The sequence below is a fragment of the Capricornis sumatraensis genome, chromosome 22 (assembly GCF_032405125.1).
Source record: "Capricornis sumatraensis isolate serow.1 chromosome 22, serow.2, whole genome shotgun sequence".
In the NCBI taxonomy this organism is placed as follows: Eukaryota; Metazoa; Chordata; class Mammalia; order Artiodactyla; family Bovidae; genus Capricornis; species Capricornis sumatraensis.
Window position 1 is genome coordinate 16,056,353 of NC_091090.1, and position 15,072 is coordinate 16,071,424.

General features: G+C 48.2%; 1 protein-coding gene across 1 annotated transcript in view; it reads left to right on the forward strand.

The window, feature by feature from the left end:
• TBC1D22B (TBC1 domain family member 22B) overlaps positions 1-15,072 on the forward strand; it is a 66,580-nt gene that overhangs the window by 18,228 nt on the left and 33,280 nt on the right. Inside the window, exons 3-8 of the mRNA XM_068960494.1 lie at positions 3,246-3,553; positions 6,066-6,245; positions 6,819-6,889; positions 8,253-8,381; positions 9,962-10,027; positions 13,644-13,758. Of these exons, the coding sequence (XP_068816595.1) occupies positions 3,246-3,553; positions 6,066-6,245; positions 6,819-6,889; positions 8,253-8,381; positions 9,962-10,027; positions 13,644-13,758 (869 nt within the window). The remainder of the gene's footprint in view (positions 1-3,245; positions 3,554-6,065; positions 6,246-6,818; positions 6,890-8,252; positions 8,382-9,961; positions 10,028-13,643; positions 13,759-15,072) is intronic.

Consider the following 15,072-nt stretch of genomic DNA (forward strand, 5'->3'; position numbering starts at 1 on the left):
TATTGGGATATAGCCAGTTAACAATGTTGTGATAGTTTCAGGTGAACAATGAAGGGACTCAGCCGTACATCCCTAAAGAATCCTTAAGACTTCAAGAGGGTATTTAGGAAACATCAACCAGGAGAAAAACAGATAATAACCTTGTCCTCCCAAGCCCTTCATATCACTGTTGAATTTGTCATGCGTAGTCTTGAGGTTCACGTGGTCTCCAAGGAGGAAAACCACAGCCTCCTGTGTTTTTGTCCATTCTTTTTTGATTCCAGCTCTTTCTGACACATCTGCCTGTTTGTTCTTGACAGTGGACCCTCTGAGTTGAGTACTTCAGGCTGTGGAACTGGGTTCCCTTTCACAGAGGAGAAGCCGTCATAGTGACCAGAATGAACAGCCTCAGAGGTCTCCAGAGGAGTAATTTGCCTCTGGGTGGATTTCTGATGAGCAGGTTTTTGTGCTGCGTTGCCTCAGTTTTATTATATTTTTTCCAGTAGGTTTAGAAGTACTCTTTCTTTGGGGATTGACGAGAGCCAACAAAACAACCGTTTCCAGTGATTAATAAAAATAATATGCTCATTGTAGAAAACATGAATAATTCAGAGAAGTATAAAAATTAAGTGTCAGCTATCATTCCAGAGCCCAGAGATAAGCAGTGTTAACATTTTTGATGCGTTTTCTTCCTGGTCTTTTCTGTGCACATACTTTTTAAGAAATAATAGAGATCATAAAAAATACATAATTTTGGTTCAATTTTCACTTTATTGAGATCACTTTCTAGTGCTATTAAATAGCCTTCACGATGTGATTTTCAGTGGCATCTGGTTGCTGAACCATAGTATATTTCATCATTTGTAATTTCTAGATGTTTATGTTTGCAGTTTTTAACCAAAATGCATAATACCATTATAAACTGTTACAGATCACCTTTGTTTGACCCTCTGATTCTCTTTTTTTTTCAGACTTTAAACTTTTTATTTTGTATTGGAGTATAGCCGATTAACAATGTTGCGATAGTTTCAAGTGAACAGCAGAAGAACTCAGCCATACTTACACACCTATCCATTCTCCTGCAAACCCCCCTCCCATCCAGGCTGACACATAACACTGAGCAGGGTTCCATGTGCTACACAATAGGTCCTTGTCTGATTATTTTCTTATGGTCAGAGATTATAAGTCATTTTAAGGCTCATGGTATGTGTTTTGCTAGATTTGTTTTCCTAAAGGTGGTACGACATACACCCAACCTGTGCTATTAGAGAGCTGGTCTCACTACATCTGGGTCAGCACCGAGAGGATACGTCTTTGAATCTTTGCTAATTTAGTGGGTGGAAAATAGTTTCTCGTTTCCGTCATGTTTGAACTGTTACATCGTGTAATCTCATGTTATCTCTTGCATCTCGTGTAATACGTTTTCCTTTACTCTGTGTGAGGCCAGTGTTTGAAAATATGCCTGTCATATCTTACTCCTTTTTTGGTGTTAGTAATAGGGTCATTCCGATGAGCTGTGTGAGTTAGCAATCTGTCTTTATCAATGCTAACAACAGTTATCTTTCAGAATGACTGTTGGACATATCTTGGGAGGTGTCATAGGTATTAGACCAGCCTCCTCTACCTAAAGGGAAGAATATCTCTTGGAAATGGGGGACTTCAGCTCTTCTGGCGGAGCCTGGTTTTTAAACTAGAGTTTCCCTGCCTTGCCGAGGGAAATGGTGAGGCATTTTAATGATGTTGCATTCCAGTCCTCAGGTGTAAATTTACATGAGGCTGTATTCTTTGATTCCCTACTTGGGGTATGAAGGATGTTAGATAAGACTCAGTTATAGAAACATCCCAACCATATAGTCCCCTGGAACCAGATAAGGGCCACCAGACCTTAAGGGATTCACAGAAAGAGGATAACTTCAGGGGGACTTCCCTGGCAGTTCAGTGGTTGACTCCATGCTTCCACTGCAGGGGGTGTGGGTTCAGTCCCTGGTTGGGAAACTAAGATCCTGCATGCCGCATGGCACAGCCAAAAAAAAAAGAGGAAACGTTTAGGAAAATTGGACTCGGCTACCTGACTCTTGGGACTAGGCTGTCTTTCCTCAACAAGTTAATTGAGTATTTCCCAAACTCAAGTCATGTACCGTCTTCATGACTTTTTTTCAATACTTTATACTATTATTTATTAAATGCTCTTAAAAAAATAAACTTATGTACTCAATTAGATTTACTTTTAAAATAAATCTTACTAGTTCTGTAAGTGGAAAACCAGTATCATTTGCCCCAAATAGGAAATAACCTTAGAAATACAGTGAAACATAAAACAGTCTTATTAATTAAATTCTAAGCCAGATTGTGTTGCTTACAAAATGTTGAACCTGAGGCTGCCCTCACTTTGTTAAAAAATAATCCTAAAGATAGAGTGGGGTCAAACTCAGATCCCTCCTCAAGGGCCGCAGGACTTCAACAAAACAAAAAGAGAACAAAACTTGTGCATTTTGAAACTCAACGTTTAATAATAATAATACACGTGGGCTACCTAAAATTATCTCCTGTTCTACCAGTAGTCGATGTCCTGCACTAGAAAAGATTTTAGGGTATGTTGCCGTAACAGATTAACTCTGAAATCTCAGTGGATTGACACAACAGATGCTTATTTCTCACTCATGCTTCCAGACCAAGGGAGGGTAAAAGTGGGTGTGGAAGGCGGGCTCTGCTCCACATAGTCACCCTGTCATCCAGACTGAAGGGGGTGCCACCACCTGGAGCCTCGCCAGTTATCATGGCAGAACAAGGCTTGCGGAGAACTCACCCATAGGACTTCCCTGATGGCCCACTGCACTTCCATTGCAGGAGGCTCAGGTTCGATCCTTGGCGGGGGAGTTCTGCATGCCACATCGTTTGGCCAAAAAAAAAAAAAAAAAAAAAGGGAGAACGCACCTCTGTTCTTTACACTTTGGCTCAGAAGGGACGGCCTCACTTCTCTCCTCAGCCCGTTGGCCAGAACCAGTAGCCTCACCTAAGTGCGGGGGCTGGGACGTACAGAGGAGCACGTGGAATATTTGGAGAGTGATGCTCTCTTTGTTTCATCTGGTTCTGCAGCATAGTGCTGCTCTAGACGCTTCTAGATAAGGAGTGGATGTGGATATTTTCTATTTGAAGAGGGTAATGATTGTGTATGAGATAATTTGTAATACTATTGATAATCTGTTAAGAGAAAGTGGCTGGATATGTCAGACTGTTCCTTGGTAACAGCGTCTCCTTTCTTAAAGCTTCATTAAAGAACGGTCAAAAGTCAGCACAGTTCCTCTGAAAAATAAGAAGGCCTCCAGTTTTCACGAGTTTGCCCGGAACACCAGTGATGCTTGGGACATTGGTGATGATGAGGAAGAGGACTTTTCGTCCCCTGCTTTCCAAACTCTGAACTCAAAAGTTGCCTTGGCGACTGCTGCCCAAGTGCTGGAAAACCACAGCAAGCTGAGGGTGAAACCAGAACGGTCCCAGTCAGCAACATCCGATGTACCTGCCAGCTACAAGGTCATAAAGTCCAGCAGTGACGCCCAGCTGTCCAGAAATTCCAGTAAGTCCGTCCAGTTCCCCGCCATAGGCTCAGCCTTTTCAGCAGAACGCACTTTAAATAAAAATCGGTTCTGGTGGGGGCATCCCTTAGATTGTCCACTGGATGATAAATAAGTGAGCTGGAGCCTGAGGGCCCTCAGGGGGCCTCACTGGTCAGGAGCTGTGCTTGCTCCTCCTGCCTGGATGGCTGCCTGGCCCTGGCATCCTGGGCTTCACTTCGGACACCCCTGTGTTGCCTGCCCTTCTCTCCTTCCTTTCCCTGTGCTGGGGTCCAGAATGCTTATGGCGTGGCTGCTTCACATTTCTTTGGGCCTGGTCAGGTTGAAGTGTGTTGACAAAATGTAGTTGAAGTTGTTAGTGGCTGAATTTCAAACATGTCTGGTACCGTTCCTCTGTTCTGGGGAAGAGCCCCTAGCAGCAAGTCGTTTCTCTGCTCTTCCTCAGGACCGGGGTCCCTGTCACAGCTCCCTGCCTGCCAGGTCTGGGTGGGGCGGGAGGAGAGCCCACCTTCTCTTCAGGAAACTGGCCCCACTAACCGGTTGAGATGATGGTGGTTTTATGAGATGCTTGGAGACACTCAGTTCCATTGCTATGTCTGCTGCTGCTGCTAAGTCACTACAGTTGTGTCCGACTCTGTGCCACCCCATAGACGGCAGCCCACCAGGCTCCCCCGTCCCTGGGATTCTCCAGGCAAGAACACAGGAGTGGGTTGCCATGTCCTTCTTCAATGCATGAAAGTGAAAAGTGAAAGTGAAGTCGCCCAGTCGTGTCTGACTCTTAGCGACCCCATGGACTGTGGCCCACCAGGCTCCTCCGTCCATGGGATTTTCCAGGCAAGAGCACTGGAGTGGGCTCCCACTGCCTTCTCATTGCTATGTCTGATGTTGCCCTAAAGCGTTTTATGGGAGTCAGTCGTTCTGAGCTGGAGGGGGAAGTGCCCTCATGCTAGTGAGAGTTGAAACAGCTGACTGTGGTAGAGGGTGAAAAGGAAGTGGGATGTCGGAGCGTGGCGCGTGTCCTGGCTCCCGTTCTCGGAGAACTTCTTTTACGGTTTCAGACAAGGATGTGCTCCGGAAATGAGGCTGTAAAGCCTGGAAAATCATTCCACAGTCACTTCACATCTCTGATTTGGGCCCCAGTGACATGCCCAGACAGGCATTCAGTGCCCACTGGCCAGGTGACCACAGCTCCTGGCTGTGGAAAGTATCTTCACATGAGACCGAGGGTCTTCAGAGGGTCCCACTGTGAGGGAAGGCCCCACCATGATCCCTGACGAGCTGCCCTTGTGCAGCCAGGACCACCCAGAGCACTCCCGTTACAGGGTTCCCTCCTGTGAGCGTCGGTCAGCCAGTCACTGATAACTGGAAGCGGCCTTCAGTCTCAGCTCTGTAGCGTGTGGTCTGCATTTTCTCAGCCCCATGTCGCACTAGGCATCCAGACCAAGTACCCTGTGAAAGTCTGTAAACCTCCTAGTGCTGGTTGATAAGGATTCCCTGTTTAGTTCTTGTGCTGACTACTTACTTGTTAAGGCCCAAATATGTAAAGAATGTGAAACAGTCATGAAAGGATGGTCAGAATTTAAAACTGAGTTTTGTGTGGGGGAGTAAAATAAATAAGGGTTTTGGCGTCAGACAGACCCAAGATAACTCAGCTCTCCCTTGCAAATTTCTTAACCTCTCTGAGCTGTAGTTCCCTCAAAATCGGGATAAATTCCTGCTGTAGCATGTTGTAAGGGTCAAGTGAGAGGACATAGGTAACTGTGACCAGCTCAGTGCCTTAGTAAGCAGTCAGTAAATGTTAGCGCTCTCCTGCTCATTTCTGCTAGCTACCATCTTGTTCAGAAGTGTCTAGAACCAGATAGAGAGTTCAGCTTGGTATGCCTGTTATTTCAGTCATATCCCAGCAGAACTAAAAGCCGGTTCATTTTGGTGAGAAATGTCAAAGCACAGAGGACCCACCTTAGGTCAGAGCCTCTCACGTGTGAGCCGAAAACAGGTGAGAGCTGTGCGAGGAATACTGGCCCTCTTAGCCCTCGGGGCAGCCAGCTGGGGCCTTGGTCTTCGGGAGAGCAGCCATCACCTTTCTTTTCGCAATGTGCCTTTGCAGTCATTTTCTATATGCTCTGAGAGGAGGAAAGGAAAGGCAAATACTGCCTTTGACTACATTGCCCCCACCCCCAAACTCGCTATTAGACACCCAAGAAAAGTTCCAGGTTGGGATAAAAAGAAAGCAATAGATTTTCCCTCTGAAGTCACACAAAATTTGTCAGATTTGCTGCAGTAGCTGTAGTCTCTGCGCAGAAGGTGCCTTGGTATGTATGATAAACACGCAGCCCTTCCCCTGAGCGAACAGAGGGCGGCTGGGTTTCCACCCACTGGCTGGCGGCCTCGCCCTGGGCAACCTGGCAGCCGCGGCTGTGGAGGAGCCCCATGCCCAGCAGTCAGGTCTAAGGTGTCTCTGGATCTGTGCTCATCACACAGCCTGTCCTCTTTCTCTTTCAAACGACCCCTCAGGTGACTCATGCTTGAGGAACCCGCTCCACAAACAGCAGTCACTCCCTCTCCGACCCGTCATCCCGCTTGTTGCCCGCATCTCAGACCAGAACGCTTCTGGGGCTCCCCCGATGACCGTCCGGGAGAAAACCCGCCTGGAAAAGTTCCGTCAGCTTCTCTCCAGCCACAACACTGACCTGGGTGAGTACCGCAACCCCCCCGCCCCGCCCCCCTGAGCCGCCCCGCCCCCGTGAGCCCTGGGCAAGCCCGGACCTCTCGGTGACTGGAATTCTCAGAGACCCGGAAGCTACTGCTCTTTATTCTTCCTTCTTTTACTTTTCCAGCATCTCCTGATCTGGTGCCCACTGAAGTGACACGCAGGTATCACAGTTAGAAACATGTTAACTAGAAATCAGGGGCCAACTTAGGCGGGACTGGACTCCGTGGCCTGTAGAGCCTAGTGCACCAGTGGCTTTGGTCTCCTCTACCTCCATGCGATTCCTCCTGAAATCCACACCTCCTGGTCTTCCTCCTCCCTCTAACTCTAACCTCTGAGCTGACTGGATCACTGCTGCAGAGCTATGACCTTGGCTGCTCAGGGCTGTTGTTTTGGGCTTTTCACCCACGCTTGTCGGTAGCTGGCGGTGGTGGCGGCAGTGGCGATGGCGGTCATCCTCCTGAAACGCTGGGGGGCACCAGGCAGCACTGGCTGAGGCTCGTTTCAGGGCACCCACGGGAAGGACTAAGTCCAACCACACCTTCATCTTTTTGCAGATGAACTGAGGAAGTGTAGCTGGCCGGGGGTTCCCAGGGAGGTTCGGCCTGTAACCTGGAGACTCCTGTCGGTGAGTTCTGCCCCCTGGGTAGAGAAGTGCAAGCCTCACACGGCCCCGCCTGCCTGCGGTGGGTGGTCTGGGGACATCAGTCTTGCCCTGTAGACTTCTCTGGTCAGACCCGATATGGGACTGAAGTCCTGTCTCTGCATAAAGAATCACATCCTCGAGAGTTTGTTCCCACTCTTGTAGAAGAGCGTAGGTTTGTGTGGATAGTCCCGATCTTGCCTTCTGAGCACCAAGGAGGAGTACAGTGAGGCTGGGTGAGCCAGCTCTCCTGTGGGCAGGTCCCACTTTCCTTGTGCTTCCCTCCTTTCTCAGTAGGAATGACTAAGGGGGTTGAAACCCACTTCCCAACTGTGAAGAGTTGATAAACGGGCCTCCCTCAGAAGCCTGCTCTCGTCCCACGCTCACTAAGTCACAGAGCCCTGTGCCAGCCGCTGTGGTAGGAACACTTTGATCTCCTGAGCCTGTAAAATCCATTCATTCATAAGGATTTATTGAGGGCAAGCTGTTTACCGGGCACGATGCCAGGTGCTGTAAGGATGCATAGAGGTGGGCCCAGCACAACTTCGGCCCGCCAGGCGCTTGCTCGCTCTGTGGACGTGTCCCTTCCCTTCCTGTGAGAGGATGACAATTGCTCCTAATCGGCCCCCACCCCCGACTCTCATAGCCGTGGAGTCACTGCCCCTGCTCCTTCTAAGAAGTCCAGATGCTATTAGAAGTAGCTGCAGTGAGAATGGAAGGGGAACAAGAGATGTCAGAATTGAGAGTGGGATCTAGACCAGGGGTGGCCCGGAGCTGGGGCCAGGAGCGAGGGGCTGCTGCCAGAAGTTCTGTGTCTGGACGTTGCAGCTGCTGGGTCACAGATTCCATTCAGCCTCCTAAGCTGGTAATTCTCAACATTACTGCGGGAAAGAATTATGTAACTAGCGCAGGCTCACACGGCATGCCACTAAGATGCGCCGTGGAGGCGGCCACCTCTCCGTGACCCTGGGAAGGATTGCCTTGCACACACGCAGCCCCAGGAGTCCTGACTTGGGTCCAGTTCCCTCCCACTGACCTACATTTGCTGCTCTACTGTGCCAAGCCTGGAGCTCTGCAGTGCTCCCCAGCAGGATCCGCGCCCAGGGCTGCAGGAGTACATGACCCCGAGAAACCCGGCTGGGCTTCATCTGCCCACACGTGTGTCTCATTGAATGAGGACAGGGCAAACCCTGGGTGGCCAAAACCAAAAAGGGATTTACCCTTGTCCTCTTGGCAGCTTTCTTTCCCTTCCTTTGAAAGTTTCAAAGCCACTGTTGAGGCTAAAATACAAGTTAAGGATTCATCCAACCAGTGCCTGTCCCCATCTGACAAGCGGTCCTGTCTACAGGGTTATCTCCCGGCAAACACGGAGAGGAGGAAGCTGACCTTGCAGCGGAAGCGGGAGGAGTACTTTGGCTTCATTGAACAGTATTACGACTCTCGAAATGAGGAACATCACCAGGATACCTACAGGCAGGTACGTCATCACCTGCTGCCCTTTTGCCCACTAGTCATAATCTTCAGCTGCGGCTCCTGGAAGTGCTCTCGGGGTACAGGTTTGCCAAGTCTTCAGGCTGTTGTGGTTAGGAATTAAATTTATTCCCAGAACTACCTCCTTTCTTTCTAATTCAGTAGCTCTGATTTTAGCCTTCTTTTCTTTTTGACTGTGCTACATGGCGTGTGAGATCTTAGTCCACCAACCAGGGATCAAACCCACGCAGCGGAAGCATGGAGTCTTAACCGTAAAATCGCCACGGAAGTCCCTAGACATTTTCAATAGATAGATTTTGGGGGGGGTCCCTGGTCAGGAGCAGTGCTTCTTGGACTTTAATATGCATAGAAATCACCCAGGATTTTGATAAAATTCCAACTCGGGATTATGGTAAAATGCAGATTCTTATTCAGGAGATCTGGGGTGAGCCCTTGGCTTCCAGCGAGCTCCCAGTCGATGCCAGCGCTGCTGGTCCACCGATGACCCTTGTGAATAGGGTGGTGGGACACAAGATGAAGAGTGGGTCCGCTCAGTGAGCCCACCCCTCTGGCCTGTGACAGCAGTGTGTCCTTCTGACAGCTGCAGTGCCTCTTTGGCTTGTGTGTCTGTCTGTTGGAGCGATAGCCATCAGCAGCCTTAGCCGGGAGAGCCCTGCCATCGCCCATAGTGGTCCACACCGCGGTGGAAAGGTGGAGGGTGTGTAAAGGAGCCTGATGGTTGCAGAGGGGAAGATACTGGGTGCGCGCAGCTGTCTGCAACAGGCCCCAAGAGCAGAAGTAGCTTCAGGTGCTGCTGAGACAGTCCTTAGGGTTGTTGCTGTTGTTTAGTCCCTCAGTCGTGTCCCCGACTCTTTGCGACCCCATGGACTGTAGCCCAACAGGCTCCTCCGTCCATGGGATTTTCCAGGCGAAGATACTGGAGTGAGTTGCCATCTCCTTCTCCAGGAGATCTTCCCAACCCAGGAATTGAACTTGTGTCTCCTGCATTGGCAGGCAAGTTCTTTACCCGCTGAGTCACCAGGGAAGCCTGGTGGGTTATTAGACATTGGTAAATCCCAAGGCCAAAACCAGTCATCGTGACATCTTTGGTAATAGAAACCAGAACTCTCAGTGCCAGGCATTCAACGCCAGCTCCTTCTGGTTCCCTCTCCTGGTACAGTTTTGGAGCTTTCCGAGCTCTTTTAGTTCTTACGGACTGTTGAGGATTAAGAATCTGAAAGAGGCGTACACATTTTGATCCTACCTGTTAAATTTAAGTACAGGCCCAGAGTAAAACACATGGTAGGCAACAGGGAAAGCAGCTGGTTCTCCTAAGTTGTGAAGCCTGTTGCTGTTTGGTGTTAAGTGGTTTGTTTGGGGAGGTTTCATTACTGTTCAGTTAGCTGTTGCTGTCACGGGAATGTATTCCACATGGACAGGTAGGTTTCTAAAGCCTTCTAAAGTTCTTTCCAAAGATAAAATTTGACTCTCATTCTTACTCCCTTTGATTCCCATATCCTAAGAAAATGGCTTCTCAAAAGAACAAACTGGCATTTGTGTTTTTGGATAATGGCTTCTCTTTTTCAGATACACATTGACATTCCAAGGACGAATCCTCTCATTCCATTGTTCCAGCAGCCACTTGTACAGGAGGTGAGAGAAGTGCTTAACGCTGTCGGCCCTTCCCCTAACCCCCACACACCTCTGCAGCACTGTCCTTGTGGGTGAGTGCTTGGCCCCATCTCCAACCTCGGGCAGGTTTATGGCTAATCATGATGGTACCTTGCGTTCGCAGATGGAGCTTTGGTTTTTCAGAGCACTTTCTTGTGGGTTCTCATTCTGTCCTCATAACAAACCTGTGGGCTGAGTAGCACTTTTAGGGGTTAAGGGACTTGCCCAGAGTCAGAGTCCACCTGGAGACTGAATGAAGACTGGAAGCTGCTAGAATTCCTAGTCCTGTGTTTGCTGTACTTGATAAAGCTGGGAGTAGTGATTTGTATGTGTGGGGGGGGTGGGGGAGGGTAACGATACATAACATAAAATTTACTGTTGTAACCATTTTTAAGCGTATAGTTCGGTGGCATTAAGTACATTCATATTGTTCAGTCATCACCATCATTCATCTCTACAACACTTTTTCGTCTTCCTAAACTGAAGCTATGTACCCATGATGCAATAATTTTCCATTCCCCAGCAGCTGCCATTCTACTTCCTGTGTCTATGAGTTTGACTATTCTAGGTACCGCAAATAAATGGGATCATGCAGTAATTGTCCCTTTGTGACTGGCTTATTTCACTTAGCGTAATACCTTCGGGGTTCGTTCATGTTGTCAGAATTTCCTTCCTTTTCAAAACGAACTTGTATTCCATTCTATGTATGTAAGACACTGTTGATCTGCTGTTTGTCAGCGGAAACTTGCGTTGCTTCCACCTTTTGGGTATTGTGAGTAGTGCTGCTGTGAATGTGGGTGTGCAAGTATCTGAGTCCTTATTTTAAGTTCTTTTCAGATACATACCCAGAAGTCAAATTAGTAGTGATACGTTGAGACCTAACAGTTTAGTAGTTAGCAAAACACATAAAAGGTTTCAGAGGGACTGTTATCTTTTGATCAAGCAAGAGGTGTAAACTCCTCGAGATTAGGGATTTCCTTTACAGCTTAATAGTAGCTAGGACTCTGGGTGGAAGTGCTCCTTGAATTATGTTTTCACTCATCCTCATAGTAAAGAATGTGATTTAAAATGCTCAAAATAATTTCTTTTTGACTTTAGATTATATTCAGAATTCTGTTTAAATATAGATGTGTCTAATGACGGGATCCCTCGTAACCTACCAGTAGCGTAAAGAAGGTTTTGAGGGTCATGCCGTTGTTTTGCCTGTAAGAATCAGCTCAAAGGAAGGTAAAAACCCACTCAGGATATCTTTGTGTCTCCCTTTCAGTTTCCCTTGGCTCAGCCCTACTTATTCCTCATTTTAACTTGAAGATGTTCAGATCTTTCACCTGTGCATGCTTCCTTTAAATTTGGAGATAGGGCAAAGTACTTCATTTAAAAGGATTCTCCAGGCAGTGGAACCAGCAGACAGAGAAAGAAACTCAAACTGCGATCTTCTCAGTTTTCCTTGAATCACCTTTCCACCTAGCAGAGTCATCCTAAACAGAATAAATTGCCAACCAGGGAGCAGAGAATTAAGTAACACTGAACATTGAGAGACTTGGTTTACAAACCTGAAAGATACTTGAGAATTGAGAAGAGAGAGAATTACCCACACTAGTAGCAGAGGTGTCTCGGAGGTAGAGAGCCCTGTCCCAGCCTTTTTCTGTAGTGAAGATTCTGTGGTCTCCCCAGGTCACCAGGCGTGGTGCTCTCCCATTTCCATCTCTGGCATTTCCACTTGCATGGCGTGAGTATGTCTGCTTGTCCCATCCTTACTAGAGAGGGATTACTGCAGGTCTCCTGCTTCTGAATGGCTAGCTTCCCTGCCCTTACTCACCAGGGATGTGTGTATTTACGAGGAACTGATAGTTTGAAATAGAAGCGCTGATAAGTCCTTCAGAAGGGCTGACCTGGAGGAGGCGTCCAGTCAGACACAGGCCACTGGAGGTGTGAGGAGACAGAGTGGGCAGGGAACTCCTGAGAGCTTCCTGAACATGGTGGGTCTAGCTTGAGCCCTAGTTTCAAGGGAGGGAGGAGGGCGTTTAGCAGCAGGGGAAAGAATGTCAGAGGGGCCCCATGGAATGCTGGGCCTGACTCAAATGAGGATGCCACGCCCTTCCCCTCAGCCCCAGGGAGCAGGCAGGCCCTCTAGGGGAGGCAGAGGGGCCAGCTCCTCCCAGACAGGGCGCTGCTCACACTGCCTGCTAGGACAGGGGTGTTGAAGATGGGAGTGATTGTCGGCTGGCTCGGCCAGCTAGAAGGCAGACCCAGCACGGGATTTGGGCTGGGAAACATCCTTTCTTGTGTCTCTAGATTCTCCACGTTTCTCCTACACTAGCTAACCAACTCCAAAACCATACAACCATCTCTTTTTCACTTTTCTCCGTGGGAAGTTTCTGCTCCCTCACGCCTGACCTCCGGAGGCCTCTTCAGTCTGCCCGTAGAGCTGACTGATGGGGCTCCGCAGAGTACAGGTGCGGTGGAGGCCCCCGCATCTCCTGTCCCCCTGCACCTGGTCATTGTCACCTATCATCCCTCTGGTGTGGTCCAGAGACAGGAAGCAGTCCAGTCAGAGCCAGTCTGAGGGATATGTTGGGCCCAGGAGCTGTGGTCAGCAGGCTGAAGCCAGGACGAGTACCAGCAGGCAGAGAGGAGACAGGAAGCCCTGAGGGTCTAGTGCAAGTGGAGAGGAGAGTCAGAGAAAGGAACTGTCGGTGGGGACTCTGTAAAGGGACCCTAAGGGTCTTTTCCTTCTCTCCAGACTAAGCCTCTGGCCTCTTGTGGCTAATATACTTAACCCCAGAGGCTTTCCCAGCTGTAGGATTTGGTTCATTTGACTTCCTATCCCCAGCAAACGTCCGAGTTGCATCCTGATGTGTGAAACGACTTCCTGAATGTACTGTCTGTCACTGGTTCCTCGTCAGGCTGAGTAAATCCAGATCTAGATCTCGTTCCATCTCAGCGGGGAGACAGAAGAGGGTGGTAGAGAAGAGATTTCCTCTCTAGGTACTGTAATGAGCAAAAGAGATTTGGAAAATGTTTCAGAACTTAGATATTCCAGTATCTTGCTCCTGGAAATAGAGAAATAGCATTTATAAATGAGCACAGTGGCCTGAATTAATGACATCCATAGCAACCCTTTCCCTAAGCCACCCATGTCACTGTCCTTTCTGTTTCCCAGGTTTATATCACGATGACTAGATACTAGAAAGAGAAGTAAAGGGCAAGAAGTACCTGTTGTTGTGGTGGTGTTGTTTTTTAGTTGCTAAGTCATGTCCGACTCTTTAGCAACCCCATGGACTATAGCCTCGCAGGCTCCTCTGTCCATGGGATTTCCCAGGCAAGAATACTGCAGTGGGTTGCCATTCCCTTCTCCAGGGATCAAACCTGCATCTCCTGCATTGGTGTTTGGATTCTTTACCAATCCTTGTTTAAAAGCGATTTGTATCTTAGAAACTTTCTGTATTTACAGACTTTCTTTGTCCCACAGTAATTTTTAAATTTTTCCTACAAATTCTGCGGCAGTGCTGAGTTAAACTGTGAGGGAGGTAAACGGAGGGAGGGAGAGTATCCCTATGATTTAACGTCATGACATCTTTCTTTCTCATTTTCCTAGATCTTCGAAAGAATTCTATTTATTTGGGCCATCCGACACCCTGCCAGTGGGTATGTCCAGGGAATTAATGACCTGGTCACTCCGTTCTTTGTCGTCTTCCTCTCAGAATATGTGGGTAAGAAGCATGAGTACCAAGTTGAACAAGCTATTGCTCTTTTTTTATCTGTGGTCTGTTTGTTTTTCCCAAGAGTGCAGCCAGTGGGCACATCTTTCTAAAAAAAGAGGTAGTGGCTTTAGAATACACAGTTGAACCTGTTTTAACAGCAACAGCAGCCTGGAATTTATCTCCCGAGATGGTCACAGATCTCACCTAAAAGACCTGCTTTGCCACAAGAATGGCCAAGTTGACATATTTCTGTTCCACCATAAACAGATGGTTTGATGCTTTATCTGAGGTTCTTTTAGGATTATTTTGAACTTGGCTGTAACACAGGCCTGCATCTGTGAATGCTGGGATTTCAGATTATACATCAGGCCTCCATGCCTTACTTCTCATGCCGTATGTTAGAGCAGGGTATGGGCCTGCAGAGGAGGCAGGGTGGTGCCAGGTTCCAGCTTATGTGGGCGGTGATGAAATGGGCCAAGGAGAGCTCCAGGACCTCGGTTTCTCCCACTTCCTTCTTCGCCCCTTACCTCACTGTGTTCTTGTCACTTTTTTTTTTTTTTTTAAGGAAGATAGTTCTTTTTAAAAGTTCATTCATTTATGGCTGCACTGGGTCTGCATTGCTGCTTGTGAGCTTTCTCTAGTTGCAGCAAGTGGGGGCTACTGTCCAGTTGCAATGCACAGTCTTCTCATTTCAGAAGCTTGTAGAGCACGAGCTCTCGAGCACGAGGGGCTTCGGTAGTTGTGGCGTCAGCATGCAGCTCGTGGGCTCTAGAGCGCAGGCTCAGTAGTTGTGGCACATGGGCTGAGTTGCCCCATGGCACGTGGAATCTTCCTGGACCAGGAATCAAATGTATGTCCCCTGCAGTGGCAGGTAGATTCTTAACTGCTGGACCATCAAGGAAGTCCCCAGCAGTTAGGTTTTCTTACAGTGCCAGCCACACTACTCCAGCCAGGCCTGAATCAGGCAGTCTCAAAAGGCATTGAGGATTCTCCGCTTCTCCTATCGGGTCCCTTAATCTCTTGTTGTTTTGCAGAGAGTTTTCACTTTTGTCTCAGGTTTAAAGGATTTGTTAACAAAAGAAGCCACGTGTTATATTCAAATAAACAATATCAGTATTTATTAGGTTTCCCTGGTAGCTCAGCTGGTAAAGCATCCCCCTGCAATGCTGGAGACCCCAGTTTGATTCCTGGGTCAGGAAGATCCCCTGGAGAAGGGTTAGGCTACCTACACAAGTATTCTTGGACTTCCCTGGTGGTTCAGCTGGTAAAGAATCCACCTGCAATGAGGGAGGCCTGGGTTCAATCCCTGGGTTGGGAAGATAC